Source organism: Myxocyprinus asiaticus, chromosome 3 (assembly GCF_019703515.2).
Source record: "Myxocyprinus asiaticus isolate MX2 ecotype Aquarium Trade chromosome 3, UBuf_Myxa_2, whole genome shotgun sequence".
NCBI classification, from domain to species: Eukaryota; Metazoa; Chordata; class Actinopteri; order Cypriniformes; family Catostomidae; genus Myxocyprinus; species Myxocyprinus asiaticus.
In genome coordinates, this window is record NC_059346.1 from 33,159,465 (window position 1) to 33,180,234 (window position 20,770).

General features: G+C 37.4%; 2 protein-coding genes across 4 annotated transcripts in view; one reads left to right on the plus strand and one right to left on the minus strand.

The window, feature by feature from the left end:
• The window catches only part of LOC127427940 (mucin-5AC-like), a 184,695-nt gene extending 164,426 nt beyond the window's left edge, over positions 1 to 20,269 (minus strand). The window contains exon 1 of the mRNA XM_051675895.1: positions 20,266 to 20,269. The gene's annotated coding sequence lies outside the window, so the exon portion shown is untranslated. The remainder of the gene's footprint in view (positions 1 to 20,265) is intronic.
• Positions 2,069 to 15,661, plus strand: LOC127427925 (zinc finger protein ubi-d4-like). Of its 3 annotated transcripts, none has more exons than XM_051675874.1 (12): positions 2,069 to 2,334; positions 4,520 to 4,680; positions 4,759 to 4,866; positions 5,003 to 5,181; positions 6,467 to 6,559; positions 7,163 to 7,244; positions 7,801 to 7,842; positions 10,487 to 10,624; positions 11,469 to 11,600; positions 11,694 to 11,806; positions 12,005 to 12,086; positions 12,336 to 15,661. In XM_051675874.1, exons 1-12 carry the CDS (start codon positions 2,264 to 2,266, stop codon positions 12,416 to 12,418), a joined length of 1,284 nt encoding a protein of 427 aa, XP_051531834.1. In that variant the 5' UTR covers positions 2,069 to 2,263; the 3' UTR covers positions 12,419 to 15,661. The 3 variants fall into 3 exon arrangements, with proteins under 3 accessions (XP_051531834.1, XP_051531839.1, XP_051531846.1); XM_051675886.1 differs by having other exon boundaries at positions 2,285 to 2,334; positions 4,588 to 4,680; XM_051675879.1 differs by lacking the exon at positions 7,801 to 7,842 and having other exon boundaries at positions 2,072 to 2,334.
• Positions 20,270 to 20,770: the final 501 nt, after the last annotated feature.

Below are 20,770 nucleotides of genomic sequence, written 5' to 3' on the forward strand. Positions count from 1 at the left end.
TGTGTGCATATATGCATCTTTGTGCAAGATCATTTCTTTCTTGTGAGAAATGCAAGATTTAAGTAAATAACTGTCTCTGAAGTATCCCTCTCTCCTGACACAAATACTGACAGAATGTAACAGATAACCACCCTAGGCGACTATTCTGCAAACACACACACACACACACACACACACACACACACACACACACACACACACACACAAACTAACATTTCCATGGAATATTGTGAAAGTACTGTAATGAAGGGAGGATACTGACATGTATTCACCATGTGCTTGATTACTTCAGTGAAGCTTTTGTGAGTGTGTAAAAGGCTTTGCTCTGTGTGTGGGTATCATTCACAACCCGTCAGTTATTATCGAGAAATAGAAATGACAAAGAGAGAAAACAAAGTAAAAGGGAGAGCACAGATAAAGAGGTTAGGAGACTTGTGTTGTGTATATATTCACCTCTTTTGGTAAAGTAAATATAAAAATGAATCATGCACAACATAAACAAACAAAATATATTAATTTATTTACATTAAAAATAGTGCTTAAAGGGTTAATTCACCCAAAAATGAAAATTCTCTCATCATTTACTCACCCTCATGCTAATCCAGATGTGTATGACTTTCAATCTTCTGCTGAACACAAACGAAGATTTTTAGAAGAATATCTCAGCTCTGTAGGTCCATACAATGCAAGTGAATGGTGATCAGAACTCCAAACAGGAGATAAAGGCAGCATAAAATTAATCCATTCAACTCCAGTGGTTTAATCAATGTCTTTTGAAGTGATCCAATCAGTTTTGGGTGAGAACAGACCAAAATATAACTCCTTTTTCACTATAAACCTTGACATCAGCAGTCTCCTTGGCGATCATGATTTCAAGCTTGATTACCCTTCCTATAGCGCCAACTAGCGCTCTGCACATGCACCAAGCACTAGGAAGTGTAAATGAGCTTGAAATCATGATTGTGTCTAGAGACTGCAATGACAAGGTGTACAGTGAAAAAGGAGCTATATTGGTCTGTTGTCACCCAAAACCATCTGGATTGCTTCAGAAGACACTGATTAGTCGTATAAATTACTTTCATGCTGCCTTTATGTGATTTTTGGAGTTCTGGTCACTATTCACTTGCATTGTATGGACCTACAGAGCTGAGATATTCTTCTAAAAATCTTAACTTAAGTTCAGCAGAAGAAATAAAGTCATACATCTGGGATGGCATGAGGGTGAATAAATGATTAGAGAATTTTCATTTTTGGGTGAACTATCCCTTTAGGCCTGTTTTCAAAGGGGATACAAATCAGATACATTTTCCACAGCTGTTTAGGATGGCATTAAACCATCAGGAATCTGACTGTACTCATGATAGTCTTTTATATTTGCATTTTCAGTTTTTATTATCAAACCTCTCATCACTCAATAAGATTGAAACCAGGAGGCGAAGGTCCCAGACCAGCAAGTCCCATGATCCCAGAACCAGATAGAGCTGGAGAATTCATGCAGTTCTCGTTTAGTCTCACAATTAAAACATGTATTTACAGAGGGAAACTGAAGACGTAGACTTTCCTTTCAATGCATCATCCCCTGATCCCAAGACCCTGACCAAGAGATGCTGACACATCGAATCATCAGATGGGCCACTGATGCCTCCCAGTGTCCATGCGTAAACACTACAACACTAGGATTTGATTTTGACAGTCTCTTTTGTCGAGCATGAGTTATAAACATGAAATATTACATATTTTTGAAAGAACGTTATATAGTCACCAAATTATGTGTAGGCCTATGACAATAATAATAGTGTGTTTGAGCAAGTAGTTAAAAATCTGTATATGCGTTGTTATTATACAATATTTTTTACTAAGCTTACATATCAATATCACATATTTAACAAATACATAAAAAAAAAAAATAAAAAAAAAAAACACGAATGTCATTCAATATTTATGCACTATGGGGAACATGATACAGATCTATCTGAAAATATTGCAAGTCTTTAGTTTAAGGTAACGCCTACTTTACCTTACCACTTCTCTAGCCCTGCCCAGTAGCGTTGAGCAGTGAGATGGCATGAGTTTTTTATGTTCAGAACAACACAACATACAGTAGCCAGGGGTTTAAAAAAACATAAGACCTTACTATTAATACTTATATTTAAAACAGTGCACACATTCACTGTTTTAATAGTTTCTGAAGGTTCTCCATTTGGCTCCCGTCTCCTTGACGCCCCTGACCTGCAACCTTAAGCTAGTAGCCTTCTTTTGGCGCATGCGCAGAACACCCGCTGCGAGGAGCAGTAGAGCCAAGATGGCGGCGGTGGTGGAGAATGTTGTGAAACTGTGAGTATTTCTTAGTTTTTTGAGTGCTAATGAGATTTCTATGTTGACATTTGACCCATAACTTTGAATTAATAATAAAACCTTGTGGACTTTGGTGTTGTTTACTTCAGAAAGGCCAAACAAACGCGTTTGAGAGGGTTATCCGAGCTTTGGCTAAGTTAGCTGTACTAATAGCTGCTGTGTCCTGCTGGTGCTAATACGCTGCTTCAGTTCCGTATTTAACATGAGCAGAGATTAAAGTATGTGGGGGACTTTCTGTTTCTCTGACGAGTGGGTTTATATCAGTGCTGACATAGATCATTGCGGGATTCTACTGTTAATGTGTTCATATGTCTGTTTCAGTTGTTTGTTAGTGCTGTCGACTAATTTGATTGCACACTGTGTGTGTGTGAGTGTGTGTGAGTGTGTGTGTGAGTGTGTGTGTGAGTGTGTGTGTGTGTGTGTGTGTGTGTGTGTGTGTGTGAGTGAGTGTGAGTGTGTGTGTGTGTGTGTGTGTGTGTGTGTGTGTGTGTGTGTGAGAGAGAGAGAGAGAGAGAGAGAGAGAGGGGGAGAGGGGGAGAGAGGGGGAAATGGGTTGATTATTTTCTTATTTAGTTGTGAAAACACCAGCTGTCAATTCATTGGGAACTCTAAAACAGGCTGATCTATAGAGCTTCTGTCACTTATCGTTTTGAAGAAGATCACATTAACTTGATACAACTGATAAAGTCATGTAGATAATGGTACATGCTCTGTTATTTACCAAATAGTTTACTCTGTTCCTTGAATGTGATTTCCAGTTGCTGCTATGATCTAACTTTATTAGCTTGCATAGATCTCTGTACGACTTTGCCAAATACTCAATTTAAAACAGGAAGTACAGTTTAGGCTGATGAATGTATATGGCTTTTTATTTAAATTTTAAAAGAATCGAGCTATTCAATAAGGAGTTTTTAGGTGACAGACAGAAATAGTGATATCATTAATCAAAAACCGTTTCTGACCTGAGTTCAGTTTGAGAAGCCCAGTTGCTGCAAGACCCTTTATTTCTCTTCACTAACACAGTTCCTCTTTAAGTTAAATGGATAGTTCATCCAAAAATGATAATTCTGTCACCATTCACTAACTGTCATGTTGTTCCAAACCCTTAGTTCTGTGGAAAACAAAAGGTGTTAGGCAGGATGTTACTCTGCCACCATTCACTTTCAATGTGTTTTTTTTTTTTTTTTTTTTGCCATGCAATGCCGTGTGAAATGGCAGCATTTAATAAACTTTGCGCATCCACGATGATAGATGTCAGTATAAAGTCCAAAATCACTGGAATAAGAGCCAGCAAGGCATAAACAATAACTTACAGAGTGCGTCTTTATACTTAATGTTTTCTGTTTAGCACACGACTGGTGAATTGAGGACACTGAACCCAGATCTACAACATTTAGATTAGAGAAATGAGGATTTGCTTGTTACTCATAAATTGTCAGGCCTTATCCAAAAGAAATGGCCTGAATTGTCAAAGTATTCGATCCATTTAACCTCGAATGCAGTTTCAGTGAAATGATTGCTGTCTTGCACATTTGGACCGCTTGTCAAGTTTATCAACACCTAATCTATCCCATAGTTGCTCATTGTGGAATGTGCATGTCTGCTGTAAGGACCTTTTGACTAGTGTCCTAAGCTGAAGCTCAGTGTTTTGGTGCCTTGAAGGCAGATGTCCATCCTAGAACTGTAACTCATGCTGTTTTGTCCTGGGGCTGTAAAACCCTCATAGCTCTTGGTTCTAACACAGCAAAGCTTTAAGCTTTTGTTTGTGACATTAACAGTCTGTGTGTGCTCTAATCTCATGGCCTTTACCAAGCCTTTGCTCTCTCGCTTGGGCTCTTAGCAGTTACCGGGGAGACGAGCAGTAGCGGCACCTGCTAAGTGGCTGGAGCGAGAGAGTTACAATGACTGGGCTGCATGCCTGCAAGACCTTCTGCTGCATACAAACACAAAAAGCCAAACGGGTTGAGCTGGTCTCAGGGGTGTGAGACACTATCACTTGTTCCAGTCAGATGATGACTGGACTAGTCTCAGTGGGAGGTCTTGAATGCATATTATTTAGTTAAACCTAGTTTCGATTTGAGGTGCTTTTAAAAGTCTGTCAAATTTGAAGTATTGTTGCATTTAATGTGGATATAAATGAGAGTTTCTGTCTCTCTGTCTTTAGGCTGGGTGAGCAGTATTACAAGGATGCTATGGAGCAGTGTCATAACTATAATGCCCGTCTATGTGCAGAGAGGAGTGTGAGGATGCCCTTTCTCGACTCTCAGACAGGTGTTGCCCAGAGCAACTGCTACTTCTGGATGGAAAAAAGACACCGAGGACCAGGTGGGATGCAATCACACTCGCAGTGGTCAGTTTTAAAAACAGAATTCCAAATTCTAACAAAGTCTTCCATATCTCTAGGTATGGCTCCAGGTCAGTTGTACACATATCCAGCACGACGCTGGAGAAAAAAGAGAAGAGCTCACCCTCCAGAGGACCCTCAGTTGGCCTTCCCCTCTCTAAAAGCCGGTACGCAACCTCTCAATCGTTCTGTGTAGTCTATTTAGTGTATCAAATCATGTGTTGAACTTTCAGAATTATGTTGTGATGACATTTTTATCCATCTCTGTGCAGTTGCCTATGGATGTGAATGTGTCTGTTTCAGAGCTGGATCTGGGGCTAAAGAAGGACGTTTTCTCCAGTGATGGTAGCAGCTTAGAGGCTCTTCTGAAGGGAGAGCCATTGGAAAAGAGATTGGGATTGGAGCTCCGCACGGGGGAAGAGGAGCCCAGTTCAACAGAATACTCTACTGGGGGACTAAACCTCAATGCCAGGGTCCGCAAGGTACTGAGAAAACGCACACAGTTCTGAGAGAATTGTCCTTGAAGGAATAGTTCACCCAAAAATGACAATTCTCTCATCATTTACTCACCCTCATGCGATCCCAGATGTGTATAACTTTCTTTCTTCTGCCGAACAAAAACAAAGATTTTTAGAAGAATATCTCAGCTCTGTTGGTCCATACAATGCAAGTGAGTGGTGACCAGAACTTTGAAGGTTCAAAAAGGCAGCATAAAATTAATCCATACGACTCCAGTGGTTAAATCTATATCTTCAGAATTTATATGATAGGTTTGGGTGAGAAACAGATCAATATTTAAGTCCTTTTTTTTTTTTTTTTTTTTACTATAGATCTCCACCTTTGACCAGCGCCAACCATTAGGTGGCTGAATGTGAAAGTGGAGATTTACGTTAAAGGTAGAGTGTGACATTTTAATCCAATACACTTTTTGCCAAATTCCGTGAATATCTCTTCACAGTCCGCTAGCTGTCCGTTCTATGTGTGCGCTGAAAAAAAAATCTGGTGTTTGTACACTGCCCTGGCTCTGTAAATGGGAAAATAAACAAAGTGGGTCAGACCAATTCACACAACACTGTTGCGATCACACAGCATTGGCAGTGGGCGTGCATGAATTTGGAGGGCGGAGCTTCTGAAGGAGCACTGATGAGAGGGGTGTGTTTGTTTGGCTGTTGAGTTCAAATATCAACAGTCTTTCTCAGGAATCGATTAATCCACCTTTAACATGAAATCCAGTTGAACTGGAACACCGGCAATGTTATCGGACAAGCCGATTCCTCTGCAACGCTTTCTGTCCGGTGTGGTTATATTATAGTGGTCTTGTTTATTACGACGTTATATGTTTATCATCTTTTATTTAGAATGGCCTATTTGTTCATAGGGAATCAGAGAGTGTGAAAGGGCATGATGAGTCTGAGGGGTGTTGGCAAAGGTTGTTTGAAAACATACTTTATATTTGTAAGTTCATTTGGTGCCACTAGTAGCGCAGAAATTACACACTCCACCTTTAAGAAAGGATTGATCTTTTTCTCACCCACACCTATCATAACAACCTTCAAAGATCTGGTCACCATTCACTTACATTGTGTGGACCTACAGAGCTGAGATATTCATCTAAAATAGCGGATAGCATGAGGGTAAATGATGAGAGAATTGTTATTTTTGGTGAACTATCCCCTTAATGTTTGCTGCTCTCCACAGCCCCAGTACAGTTCTTCTACAGTATATGTCATGTATGATCCATGTTCTCCATCTTTTGTGTCTGTGTAGAGAATTTTGGAACCAGATGATTTTTTAGATGATCTGGATGATGAAGATTATGAGGAAGATACTCCGAAGAGGCGGGGAAAAGGCAAGGGCAAGGTAAGGCAGGGAGTGATCCAGATCTTAGATTAATTTTGTGTGTTGATAATGAAGACAGTTGAAAGCATGAGGATTATTCCTGGACTGCATGTGCTGAATCACCCAAGAGGACACTCAAAAAATAAAAACATTCAATTATCTAAACATTGAGTAAAATGTTTCCATGCATTTAAATTCAGCCTTTTCAACAAAAATAATTAGTTTGTGCCGACTTGAATTATTGTTGAATTAATTTACATTTATTTTGTCATGCCTACTAGATGCAATAAAAAGGACTGAGTTGAACTAATAAATTAGCTGAGCTGGAGTACTAAACTAAACTATGTGATCGGATGATGTTAAATTAAAAAAATCTGGTCTTGATCAACATTTCCGTATATATAGTTATGGCAAATGAAAAGTGTTCATGTAGTCTAATGCGAATGGATTAAGTAAACTACGTTTTACAAATGTAAATTCATTTCATATAATGAAATTATGTTGTGATAATATATGTTCAAGAATTGTTACATTAGTTCATTCAAGTAAGTGAACAAAGTATACACAATCTGTGTTAAACAAAACTCCTTTAAAGTGTTACATTTGATGATTTTCACATCACAGGGTCGTGGTGTCAGCAGTGCTCGGAAGAAGTTGGAGGCAGCAGCTGCGTTGGAGGATCGGGATAAACCATACTCTTGTGACAGTTAGTCAGATATCACATTCAAGGAAACTACATGACTCAGCCAGCTGACCTCTCAGTGATCTCATCTGGAGATCTACTTCTCTTTGCTATAAAAAGACTAAACCAAACTGTAATACATCCAGTCATGACAACCAAAGATCTGTGTGTCATGTCCTCTCAGTCTAGCTGCCTGCCACGATAAGCTTCACCACAAGAAAACTTGCAAATCAGTACCAAAGTTCATTACTGTCTTTCCAGGCCACTCCATGTCCAGCACACTCAATTTAGCATAATTTTTCTCACAGAAAATCAGTTTTTTAGAAAATCAGTTTTGAACCACCTGCCACCAGTGGACTATCTGTGCTTACTGAAATGGTCCATTTCATGTTCTTCTTTCATAGTTCTGGATCTCTATTCTATGCATATGTGTCTCTGCCCTTAAATGTGTTATGATGCTGTAATGCAGATGTTTTTCATGAGTTTATTTCTCCTGATTTCCTCATTCTTGTTGTGAGTCTGTGGGTCTTTCTGTCTCTTTTTTTTCTCTCCATTTTCTTTCTCTTTTTCTCTCTTTCAGACACTCTCAAACAAAAGCACATTTCAAAATCTTCCGAAAGAGGTATATTTCTCTCTATCAAGTTCTCCCTCCCTCCCTCATTCTCTTTGTCTTTTTGTTCTCCTTCCCCAGACACTAATTTTTAGTTTTCCTTTCTGTTTATTTTGTGTGTGTAAAGGCCCAAATATACTTCATACGAAATCGAAGAACGAACAGGTGTGATGTCATTTAGAACAAAATCTGGCCAAAAAGACAGTGATTTTGCGTTCGTTTCGGTGGTTAGTAACAGCTCACCTGGGCGAACTTTTAGGAAAACTTTTAACCGACTGCTAAACACCTTCTAACTGCAATTGGTCCACGTCATCGGTAGGTGTGACTTAGAGCTCCACCTACTTTGAGGCAGACAGCTCATTCTGTTTATGTTGTATAGTCAGTGAAAATCAGTCAACAAGAACACACCTGCTTGGAGTTATTAGCGCGCTGGTGCAAATTTAACTACATCAGTACGATCGTTCATGTACAGAAATTTTACCAAGACCATGTCATGCGATTTGTTTTGTTCTGTTTAATTAGCCTACAAAAGGAATCAAAATCTACTCAAATACTCCCAAGTGCCCATTCACTCATGTGCCATCTGCAGCTGAAAGCCATTCACACATCTGCCCAAAGTAAGGTATGCCTCTCTTATCATCATTCTTTTGTCTTTATTCTGTACATTAACACTTTTATACACTCATCTTTGCAATAGTATCAGTGTCATCATAAATTAAAATAACAGAGTAACCTGCGCATATTTTAGCCGCATATGGCATGTTAGCATGTAAACAAGATGAATTAAACATTTTCTACTGCATATATATTACTTTAAATTATCATCAATTGGTTAAAACAACATCTTTTTCTGACCTTATGTGAATTCTACTCATAGAATGAGGCATAATTAATTGATATCTCATTTGAATGTCACGTTAGTTAAGGTTTTACTGAGCGTCCTCATATATAAATGTACTTCTAAACGCTTCCCACAGCGGTGTGGCGGGTGTCTGAATGTTCGCAAACAGTATACCGTTGCTCGACTGTTTAGAACTTCTTTTTACCCCTGAAAGAAGAATGAATGAGAACTTCTACGGAAGTATATTGGGCCTTAATGCAAACAGGATTGGTGCTTGACAAGAATTGTACTGAAATTTTATTCGAAATGAGGGGTTATTGATAGCCATATTGGATGTGTTTTGTGAGAATCAGTGACAGGGGAAACTGAACAGTAGTTTGACAGCAGCATCTGCACTTCAGAGGAAGATTAAGACATTTTTCCATAGAATTAATACATTTTTAATGCCTTTGAGCCATTTGCAATGTTCAGGCGAGTTGTTTGTGTTAGCATGACTCAATATAACTTCCCAGTGTGAGGAGCTCACAGCATGAGCTGTTTGAAAAGCATTTTAAACTTACAACTCTGCTAGTTTCTGCTAGTCACAAATTTAACTCGTGCCTTATATAAATAAGAGTTAATACCTACATACTGTTGACCATTATGTTTTAAATGTAAATTGAGTCTCTTTATCTCCCTTCATTGTCCACCTTGCTCTGTCCTCCTTTACAAGCTTTGTGTCCTCTCTCTCTAACTCTGTGTCTCTCAGTTCTTTAAATTATTTCTCATAGGGATGCACTGATATTACAATTCTGACCACTACCAAAATGCTGATCATTATTTACATTTTATCACCAATATTAAAAATCTGTACTATTTTTAAGTCATTGTTTTAAATGCACATGTGTAATATAAAAGAGACGGATAAGTAAATAAGCTTAATACAGAACTGAAATATGTTTATTATGCATTTCAAAGTTCTGGTAACTTGTGTAAATGTTTTTAAAATAATGAAAAAAAAAAATGTTATGCCTGAACGCACATAACTGTTATCATCACATGCATGCATCAACTAGGCCTAATTTTTGAAGTGCTCTTTGATGGATAGTGCTATTAAAAGGAAAGTGCTCTGCAAGAAATAGTGCTCTTATAGGGACATATATCTGCCATGACAATCCCTTTACTTTTGCCATCATGTAGTGCTTATTTAATCTAAATGAAAAATCGGTGAAAATCAGAGTCTGCACTTAAATATCCAATATTGGTCCATACTCTATATATATATATATATATATATATATATATACATATACACACATACATCACTAAAATTGGCCAATAACTGATATGTTCCCTATATATCGTGCATCCCTGGTGACTCACTCTTCACCTCCAGGTCACACTCCCTCTCTCTTTTTTCCATTCCTCCTCTTCTGATTAGAGTGAATAGTTTTAAGTTTGCCAAAGGATTGATCACTCCTGTTTTCTTTCTTCTTGAATATGTGACTATTTTATGTTTTTTTGGTGAAACTTATTGAATCATTAGATCAACAAAAAAATGAACTGAGTTATACATGGCATTGAAGAGTAAGAATTAGGATAGCGACTCCTTGTTTGTTGGAGGCCTCTCAACTTTCAAGGAGCAAGCATGTGTGCATGAGAGTATAAGTGCATGCATGAGAGAGCCTTTGATGTGAAGCAATTATGCCCCATGTGCTCAAATGCAGATGAAGTTTCAGTGCATATGTAGTTCAAGGCATTCGGAAATGTATCAAAGTATGTTTGTTTTATAATGTAAGCTTTTATAACCTTTAGTTGTGCTCTGTGTGTATGTAGTCTGTGGGAAGCGCTATAAGAACAGGCCTGGACTCGGTTATCATTACGCCCACTCTCACTTGGCTGAGGAGGAGGGGGAGGACAAAGAAGTGGAGGACATTCGCGAACCGACTCCACCCCAACCGGACGAACCCAAGAGTAAGCAATTAATCATGCTTGTTTTTGATGTATAGACTGTTTAGTAGCCAAATGAACAGAGACCATTTTTTATTTATGTTTGAGTGGCATGAAATTATTTTATCTATTATATTTCTGTTAATACAAATGATGGATTTGGTAAACTGTATGTATACATGTGTGTGGGTGTTAAATGTATATTAGGAAGTGTTTCTGTTTCATCTAGGTTGCAAATTTTAAAAGAAATTCTTAATCGACAATCATTAACGTTAATAAATAAAAATCGATCGGGGCCTGGGTAGCTCAGTGAGTATTGACGCTGACTGCCACCCCTGGAGTCGCGAGTTCGAATCCAGGGTGTTCTGAGTGACTCCAGCCAGTTCTCCTAAGCAACCAAATTGGCCCGGTTGCTAGGGAGGGTAAAGTCACATTGGGTTAACCTCCTCGTGGTCACTATAATGTGTGGCTCTCGGTGGGGCGCGTGGTGAGTTGTGTGTGGATGCCGCGGAGAATGGCGTGGGCCTCCACACGCGCTACGTCTCCACGTAACGCGCTCAACAAGCCACGTGATAAGATGCACGGATTGACAGTCTCAGACGCGGAGGCAAATGAGATTCATCCTCCGCCACCCGGATTGAGGCGAGTCACTACCCCACCATGAGGACTTAGAGCGCATTGGGAATTGAGCATTCCAAATTGGGGAGAAAAGGGGAAGAAAAAAAACTAAATTTGATTAATCATTATCAATAACAATAATAAACTATAAGTGGTGTAGAGCTTAAAACTCCAAAATTACAAGACACATATTTTTCTTCAATCAAAGCTTTTAAAGTTTGTTGATTATTCTCCTCTCTTTCTCGGTCAGCTCCTAAGAAGGGCCCTGATGGTTTGGCTCTGCCGAACAACTACTGTGATTTCTGTTTGGGAGATTCTAGCATGAACCAGAAAACTGGCCAATCAGAGGAGCTTGTGTCCTGCTCAGACTGTGGACGTTCTGGTAAAACAAGAGACACACACACACAAACAAACATTCACTTTCACCGACACTGACATTCACTTCTTGACCAGCTGATCATTGATCCATTCTCAGGTCACCCCTCATGTCTGCAGTTCACTCCGGTGATGATGGCTGCAGTGAAAACATATCGTTGGCAGTGCATTGAATGCAAGTGCTGTAATATGTGTGGAACCTCAGAAAATGATGTGAGTTTGTTCATCACTGCTTAGCCTTAAAAACATGTTGACTGCCTTAATATCAAAGTGTGTACTTAATTCAGTTTTTGTTGTTTTGGTAGAAATTCTTTGCTAAACACTCACAGTAAAATATGCATAGCATTTACAGGAAGGTGTGGGAATAGCTAAGAGATCTTATTTTGTTAATGAGGAATGTAATTTCCACAGGACCAGCTGTTGTTCTGTGATGACTGTGACCGAGGTTACCACATGTACTGCCTCTCACCCCGTATGTCTGAACCTCCTGAAGGTAAAAAAAAAAAAAGAAAAAAGAAAAACATGCAGGTATCCAGCATGTGGAATGTTTTGATTGGCTTTGCATGAAATAACACAGTTCATTCTTATATTTTTAAGTGTGGCCTAAGTTTCAAAATACTTTTTGGAGCCGCCGTATGCCGAAGGACATAGAATTCACTTGGACAGTTGTGTAGGTTTTGGTGCAGGGATCCAGTTACCACAAATAACATAAAGTATAAATATGTCTTTTTGTGCTTCATAGGAAGTTGGAGTTGTCATCTATGTTTGGTCCTTTTGAAAGAGAAAGCCTCCATATACCAGAATCAGAATGCACCCCCTTCGTGATGGTCCTTCTGAAAACTCATATTTCCCTCCAAGAGTTGTTCGATAGAGCACATTGAAGGGGTTGAACAGAAGTTGTAGTGGAACGGAAAAGGGACAAGCACCTCGCCTTCCACCGTAGTGACAAATGGAGGGAAAGGAAGAGAGAGGGAGTGAGAATAAGTATAAGAGGGCATTATTCTCTTTCCTTTTCCTCTTTTACATCTCAGCAGGTTTGATCTCAGTATGACTGTTACACAGTTTCAAATTTCAAACTACCCCGCTCTTTATTTTCAACTATTGCCCCATAAAAAATACCTCCCAATATGTCCCAAATGTTAGCCAATAAGAAATTCTCTTCACCTTTTTAGCAGTACATAATTCTAGGGAATCACTATGAGAATATATGACTCTGTTTTTGAGTTCCTGCTCATATTAGACCTAAATTATTCCACCAGTTTCTGCCGACACTGTTCAACAGGGTAGGGTTGCACCAGCTGTGCGTAAGTTCTCACGTAAGTTAGGATGTAAAGTTCACACTAAGGGCTTAGTAACTATTAGTTAGTTTGTAACTAAGTCAGTGCTTAATTTGGTTGCACCACCTGTTCTTAAGGCAAAACTTAACTAGTAGGTCATAAGCTCTCCGTAAAGTAACGCGTAGTCGCATAATATGATGTTTACCTGTATTTATCCAATAAACAGCCTTCATATTTATATACAGAAGTGTTAAAAATCCATGAACTTCAATTTGATCTTGTTACAGTTGATGTTCAAATCTTGTTTGTTCATGTAACTGTCAGCTGTAATAAATTATATCCCAATTAAAATACAATATGTAATAAAAGTAGATTTGATAAATAGTATATTTGCCCTGTGTAAATAACAATATTATAGGAATTGTATCTAAAATAAATGAGGGGTGATAAATAAATATTAATACAACAGGCTGGAAAAATAGACATTTATTCATTTTAATATCCTAAATATATTTTGAATGTGTTGAAACTTGACACCGGGCGACACATCCTGAAAACTGCACCGTTAGATCGGTTTCATGCTGAAGTGCTGCTTAAAAGTAAAAAAAAAAAAAAATTTCTCTCTCTCGTAAATGTCAACATCATAATGTATGTCGAACGCACAAAACATGAGCTCACTGATGTCATAAAATATCAGTCTGCTTTTTTATTCCATTCGTTACTCCTGGTCGGAGGCTTCTGTAAATATTTAGTTTATACTTAGGGTTACGTCCTACCTAAGTTTAATGGTGCAACTCTCAAATATTTAGTAGTGCGTAAATTGTGACTTAGTGCCCATTTACGCCACAACTAGGCTAAGTTCTAATGTACGTATAGCTGGTGCAACCGGCCCCTGAAAACTAATTATAAACCACAACTTGTAGCAGCCAAAATAAAGACTGCTTATAGCCATATCCGAATTACTCAATGTACCGACACTGTGCTTCTCACGGAGAGGAATAGTTGAAACCAATTAGCATGCCAATGCTTGTTCATAATAAGTGAAATAGGAAAAAAAAATAAAAAAATAAACAAATGTGTTTTTGTATATTTATATATTTGTATAGCTTATAAAAGTGTGTTGTATATTTAAGATCTTAAACAATAGAAATGGTTAATTATACCAATATTTGCTTGGGGATTCTTAATGATAGCGTGTGTAAGTCTCCATCTGCATATGCCATTGAAGCACAGAATCTAGCAGTCAGAGTGTGAGTTCTTTAGTAACTAATGGGTTAATGGTGCAGATAAGGATAGTGATTCTAAATAATCTATTTTTGTGGTTTTTTCTTTTAATTTTGGACACCCTTATAGTGTTTGTTAAAGTTAGGATGTGTCAGTTAAAGCAGCGAGGAAGAGAGGGCTCACAAACGGATCCCAGTTTAAAATAAACAGCCAGAAACTGTAAGAATTATTGGCAATTAATTGTGCTGACACCACATAGTAGAACAATGCAACCCAGACCCTCCTGAAATCAGTTTGTGAGTGTTCATAATCAGATAGTCTACCAAGAATGTTAAAACTCTTCTGAATGTCTGAATTTGTTGTGGAGTGCAGAATTAAGGAAAAATTGGTATAGTGTTAGGAATTACGTGGACAAAACAACTGCAGTGCCATACTTCTCATGTTTACTGATGACATAATTTCCGTGACTACAGCCATATATTTTCACTCATATTTATTCATTTACCAAATTAAATTATTTAAATTGCGAATTTGTAGAAAATAGTTGGATTTTACTGAATCCATTACAAAAACTGAGGCACAGAGGAATGAATAAACAATCCAATAATAATGGTACATATAGTTTTAATTAATATTTAAGTAATACTTAAACCACATTTGAAAAGAGGTAGTAGAATGACATTGTGAGAGTTACATGCTTAGTTAGCTGGTAAATTCAATTCAACACAGTTGAACTGAGAGTCTATTGAGTTTTACAAGTTGAGGTATGGACAGGTGTTTTAATCAGATGTGTGGGATTTCATTTTTTCTTTTAATTTATGAAAACTGAATTTTAAATGATCAAAAAAGAATGTTGTCATCCCTTACCTTAAAGGACTGAAAGTATAGAATAATCTCCAGTGAAGACAAATTGGAGCTGTGTGAACAATGGTGTTCAGTGCAGTGACCCAGTGCTAAGCTCAATACAACACATGTGCAAGTATGGTATGTGCTAAATTTGGCATAGCATAGTTTAAAAAAAACGTCCTAAAAAAGCAAGCTAAGGTAAATATATTACCTTCTCCTAATGTTCCCCGCTTTCCCGACATCCTCTGCTATTAACCTTAGCGAACTAGCCAAAATTTCATTTTGTTTAAAGAATAAATCTGCAGTGCATCCAGATGTCTCTTTCAACCCTGTTCTTTGTAAATGAATATGAATGAAAAAGTTGAAACAAGATTAATTTTGTGTGCTCGGTATAGGTGCTGTATTGGTATTGTGTGCTCTCTCAAAGGGGCTAAGAAACTAAATTAACGTTTTTCACTGAAATATTGCCAAAATCTGAATTGAGTTATATTGAAAGTTTAAAGGCATGATTTCAGGTAGATGAAAATTTACAAGACATCAACATTTTTAAATCGATGTTGTCTCCTACGTTCACAAGAGGGCGCAACAAATGAATATAAACCAGTCATGGCTATTATAACATATCTGTCTTTTAAAATGATAATCAAAATATTTAGCCAGTTCATATTCTCAAAAAAAAAAAAGAAAAAATAAAATAAAAAAAAAAAAAAAAGAAAAGAAACACTTCAAAAGACGGTTCTCTGTTAACTTAGTGTAACACAGTAGCCTATACCAGTGCCATAGTACTTCCACTGACTCAAGCTTCATAAAAACAGCAGTATCGCAGTGTTGTTTTTCCATTAAATACAGTTGAATGTACATATCTAATGCTCATGCAGTGACACTAATAAGAGAGCAAGGCATAGTCAAAACACAGCCACCAAAGACACCTCTGTGGGCCATTCACTCTGAACACCTACATCTTTTTCTATGCAAGCATGCGCTAGACGGAAGTCTTTGACTTTTGCGTCGTGTCCGTTTTTTTTTTAGGGTCTCGTGCAGTAACTATGCATTTTTTTTGACGCTGTGTCAATTAAAAAGGAAAGTCAACTTTTAAAATGCATCTCGAGACACCCGCATTCTGTTTTATTCATTGCACAAACATTCACATGATTGTTTTAGCCCAAGAATGTAAGTCATCATCAGTGCTTGGCACACATCCAAAATACATGTGCTCTTTATAGCATTCGAATGTGCATTTTTGTCTTAAATTCCTTTAAAATTGAGTTTCGAATTTCAGTTTGACAGCCTTACTCTGTATGTCTTCATTTCCAAAACAACTGCAGACATCCATAAAGAGTTGGGTATATATCACAGACAGGCAATACATTAATTATTGCTCATGGCACCCATAACATGTATACAGCATAATTTTGCATTCTCAGGACATTTTTAAATTTAGCTTCATAATATCAGCCAACCATCTATTGATAAATAGAGAAAGTGGCCATTTATTGATTATTTTTGTTTCTTTTTTGTAATTTGATTTTTTTTCTGTTTGCTTTATTTTAAAAAATATTGTATTTGTTAGGTTGATTTTTGGGGGGATTTATTTGGATAGACTATTTTGGAATATGATAAGATAAAATAAAAAATAAAACTGACACGAACCATAACTTTTGTGTTTACAGTATACTGCTCATCACTTCCTTGTTAACTTGTTGAGTACCAATTTTCTTGTTGCTTGCTGTGTCAAAGAGGTTACATGTTTGACTGTTGGAGAAAAATGGAAACAGATGAGTAAGGATTGAAATGGTTTTATATTTAATCTTAAAATTTGCAGTCAATTTAGTAGTTACATGATTTTCCCCCTCACAGTGCATCAGATTGATGTTTGCTGCAACTGTGAAAAAAGTACTATGTATTAAGCACATCCAATATGGCAACAGAATAATCTTTCAATAGTTATTTAGACTTTTTGTTTCATATATAGAAAGTGGGCCAAGTGACTGCTGGATGCTTTTATTTATTTATTCATTCCATCTATGCATAATACAAAATAGCACACAATTTTTACATTTGTTGAATCAATGTGAACAAAGTACAACTACAGCTTTTGGAGTAACTGAAGAGCTACATAAATCTGCTATAAAAATACAGACATAAATACATAATGGCACTACTTGAGTAGCAAGACCAACAACAAGGCTAATCAACTTCCTCTCATTTGTGTCAGAATTCAAAATGATACAATTTTCACAGTGAAATGGCATCTTGTGTACTGTGTAAATGCAGAGGCACACTCAAATATACAAATATAATTTAACAAATGTAGACATACAAAAATAATAAAGTCCCACACACTGCCATATAGCTTGAAATACTTATGAAAGTTTCGGCCTGAGAGCTTTGTCTAGAAATTCCTGATGAAGGGATTTGACCAAAACATTGATCTAATACAATTTCTCAAGCTATATGTGTGACTTTTTCTATTTTTATATGACATTTATGTGTCCTATACACCTTTCAGCGACCACCCTGGTGTGCAAAGGGTATTTGTTACAAAAGTATAGGCATAAAAGCAGATTATGTTGTATTAAATATAAAAATGAAAACGTTGTTCCCTATTTTGTACCATTGTATACCAAATCAAGCACTATGTAATTGCCAAGAGGACACATACTGTAGAATGATAAATGGAGAAGTCAAAGATTACACTGTACTACAAGACTTATTCAGCCTCATTGAAGCATGGCGACTCCAGCCCCTTGTGTCCTACTTTTGTTTATCTCAATGTCGACAAAGCAGCAATGCCTTGAAGGTTACCCGGAAGGACTCATTACATAGTGCATTGCACATGGGATTGATTGTAATGTTTACATAACACTGCCAGTATCTGAGCTGCCAGAGCATTTATGGAACACGGTATGAAATAGAAGCCAAAAACACGATGTTGTATAGTGTCCATGTGTGGATGAAAGCCAACAAGATGGCGCTTAATGTTTGGGCTTGATACGATGTTTCGATCTAGGCTGGTGGCAGATGCTGTGGTCTGCCTTTCTGAGTGTTTTAGAGAGGGTCCCTCTTGTGGGATGCTCTGTCTGCCAATTGTTCTCCATGGATAACACATCACTTTATATGCCAGTGCTAGTAGCAGAACGCGCACTCATCACATTAGGAGAGTGGGGCAAGATGTGCATTTTCTACTTGCGTTTTCTTCTTGGCAATAGAAATGAGACCGGTATTACACCAAATAACATTTCAGGGTGTCTCCAATCCACTGTTGAGCCATCTGTGGTAAAATTAATAATAATAAAAAAATCTCCAAAAGGTGGCTCCATTACAAATAATTTTCCTGTACTTATTTTTTATTTCTTTTTTTAGGGTGAAAATAACGACCTGTCAAGAACTTGGAGTCATAGTTCACCCCCAATTCAAATGAGAAACATTCATTATATTTAGTTTAAATGAAGTCTTTTTTTTTTTTAACCATTATTTTTTTGTATTGTGACATTATAACGGCCATTGGTAATAACAATAAGACTGAAGTGTTTATATGCGTTAGATTCCAAAACTCTGTTATTTGCATGAATCATAATCAAACAAGAATGAGCAATAATGTGCACACACTAGCAATCCTCCACAATGTGTGAGGAGTCAAAACAGATGTGTTCAGTGTTTTTAATGGCACAGCCACAGTTCATTACCTGTTCTGATTCATCACACACACTTGGCCATGCATAAACCACAAGCAAAGTGGCAAAAGCCAAGTTTTCACTGCATGTGTGGAGCACACATAAATACAATATTCGGCAACAATTTCATGATGGCAGCAAAAAGTACCAAAGTGCTTTCCTAAATACCTGTTTGTCACTATGCACTGCAGAATTTGCCTAATCCACGACGTCATCACGCACATTGTCTAATGGTTGATTTTGAAGTAATTTAAAGTAACATTTAGTTACGTTTTAAAATGTTACAGATTTATGTAGCTAATGAGAATCTCTGAAATTATCACATTCATTTTGAGACAAAATACTTGAGTGATTTTCAGTTTTGTTCAATGTAATTTCATAAAAAGTTATTTAAAACAACTGTCCAATAAGTGAAAGGAGAGTATCTGGGGTAAAGCGCCCTTGTAGCAGGGGCTAAAGGCCCCCCATAAAACACACTGTTTTTCTTAAGTGGGGCGAATAGATTTGTTATGAAGGATGTTCAAAGTGGGCTCACATTGTCTGATCCAATCACAATGGAGATTTGTTTGTTTGTAGAATACTTGAGATGTTATAAAATGCCATATTTGGTTGAAATAACAGGAAACTGTGCATCCTTTTCTAAAGTGGTCATTTTTGAATAAGTAAAATCTTAATGTGTTACTCAAAAAGCATCTTACTGTCACAAGTATTTGCATAAGTTTTGCCCTATAACTAGTGCCAATATATCTACACCACCCACTCATCATCTTTTAAAATAATAATAATTTTCATAACAGCCTTCTGTTTTTATTTCTTTAACACAAATTATGCTGCTCCATCAATATTCAGTAAAAAGCTATGTATTTATTTATTTATTTTTTCCAATCTTGATACACTTTGCGACATTCATTTTCCTTGAGAGGGTACCATTAAAAAAAAATAAAAATAATAAAAAAAAATCTGTCTGCACAGATGGGCCAGAGGTAGCAGGGGGCGCCAGACTGTTTCTCAGCTGATACACCTCAAAATTGTCTGTTTTAATATGTTTGACGACCACAGCAGCGTTCGACTTAGACTATTAACTACTGTAGACTTGTAACCAAGATGTCTGTTTTGTCATGAAAAGTTTATCTAGCTCTCTACTCTTCAACAGGGTCGTTTGAGTCATCTGGATTTTCTGATACAGGCGCGCCTCAGAGGCTCCAGCCGATAAGGGAAACCATCTGAAAAAACAATTATTTGGGGGGGTGTATGCGACCTTCGGCATTTTTCCCCATTGTTTTAGCATGTCATAGGGATATGAATTCTAAAATAGCTCTCAAGTGCATAACGCTTGCTTGCCTATTAAGGTTTTGAGGTATGTCCTGACATTATCATGCAAAACGTGTTGGCAGAATATTTAAATTTTTCATAAATTAGTGTTCCAGTGCTTAATGTTTTCTTTCTTACATGCATATTACTCGGATACGTTTAAGGACTACATTAACTGTGCTCCCACTACAGGTGGGCTGTGCTGTATACACCTGTGTACAGGAATGACATGTGATGCCCGTGAAGCATCATTGAAGTGAAGCGGACCGTAACAAACGCCGTAGCAGGGCAAGAGAAGTTCACAGACTCGGGGCTGTTGTGTTTTTATCACTTCTGAAACCAGATCGGAAAACATATACAGGTAAGATAAATGTCTTTTAAATATAACGTTTGTTTTCTGTGCTTTCTAAAATTGTCAAATTCCACAATTTGAATAAAACCATTTTATTTGTGGTATTGTCACGGGTTTGAAGGCTGTCGGGTTTAACATCACGTCACCGTTTCACTAGCTCCTCACAGCCTGTTTGGTTTCTCTCATTGCTAAGCGTCTTGTGGCAAGATTCATTAATAAAGGGTAATTACAGCTATTTAACCCATTTAATTAGAGCACACGTTAGGTTCTGTTTCACGCAACACGATAGACGTGGACCAGCAGTCATTTGTTAAGGTGACCCCAAACATTTTTGTGGTGTGAATTACACACCTCAAGATTGATTGTTCTCAGTTACAAGAAGAACCATGTCACTCAGTGTGGGTAGTGGGTACATGCCTCAAAATCTCTCTAGAATATTACACCAACAACAGCAAAAAAAGATAAGTCTAATAATTTAAATAACTGACCAAAC

Coding starts and splice junctions, on each gene's coding strand:
- LOC127427925 (XM_051675874.1), top strand. CDS start 2,264: ATGCGCAGAACACCCGCTGCGAGGAGCAGTAGAGCCAAGATGGCGGCG. Junction 2,335..4,519: donor GTGGAGAATGTTGTGAAACT/GTGAGTATTTCT, acceptor CTCTGTCTTTAG/GCTGGGTGAGCAGTATTACA. Junction 12,087..12,335: donor TATGTCTGAACCTCCTGAAG/GTAAAAAAAAAA, acceptor TGTGCTTCATAG/GAAGTTGGAGTTGTCATCTA.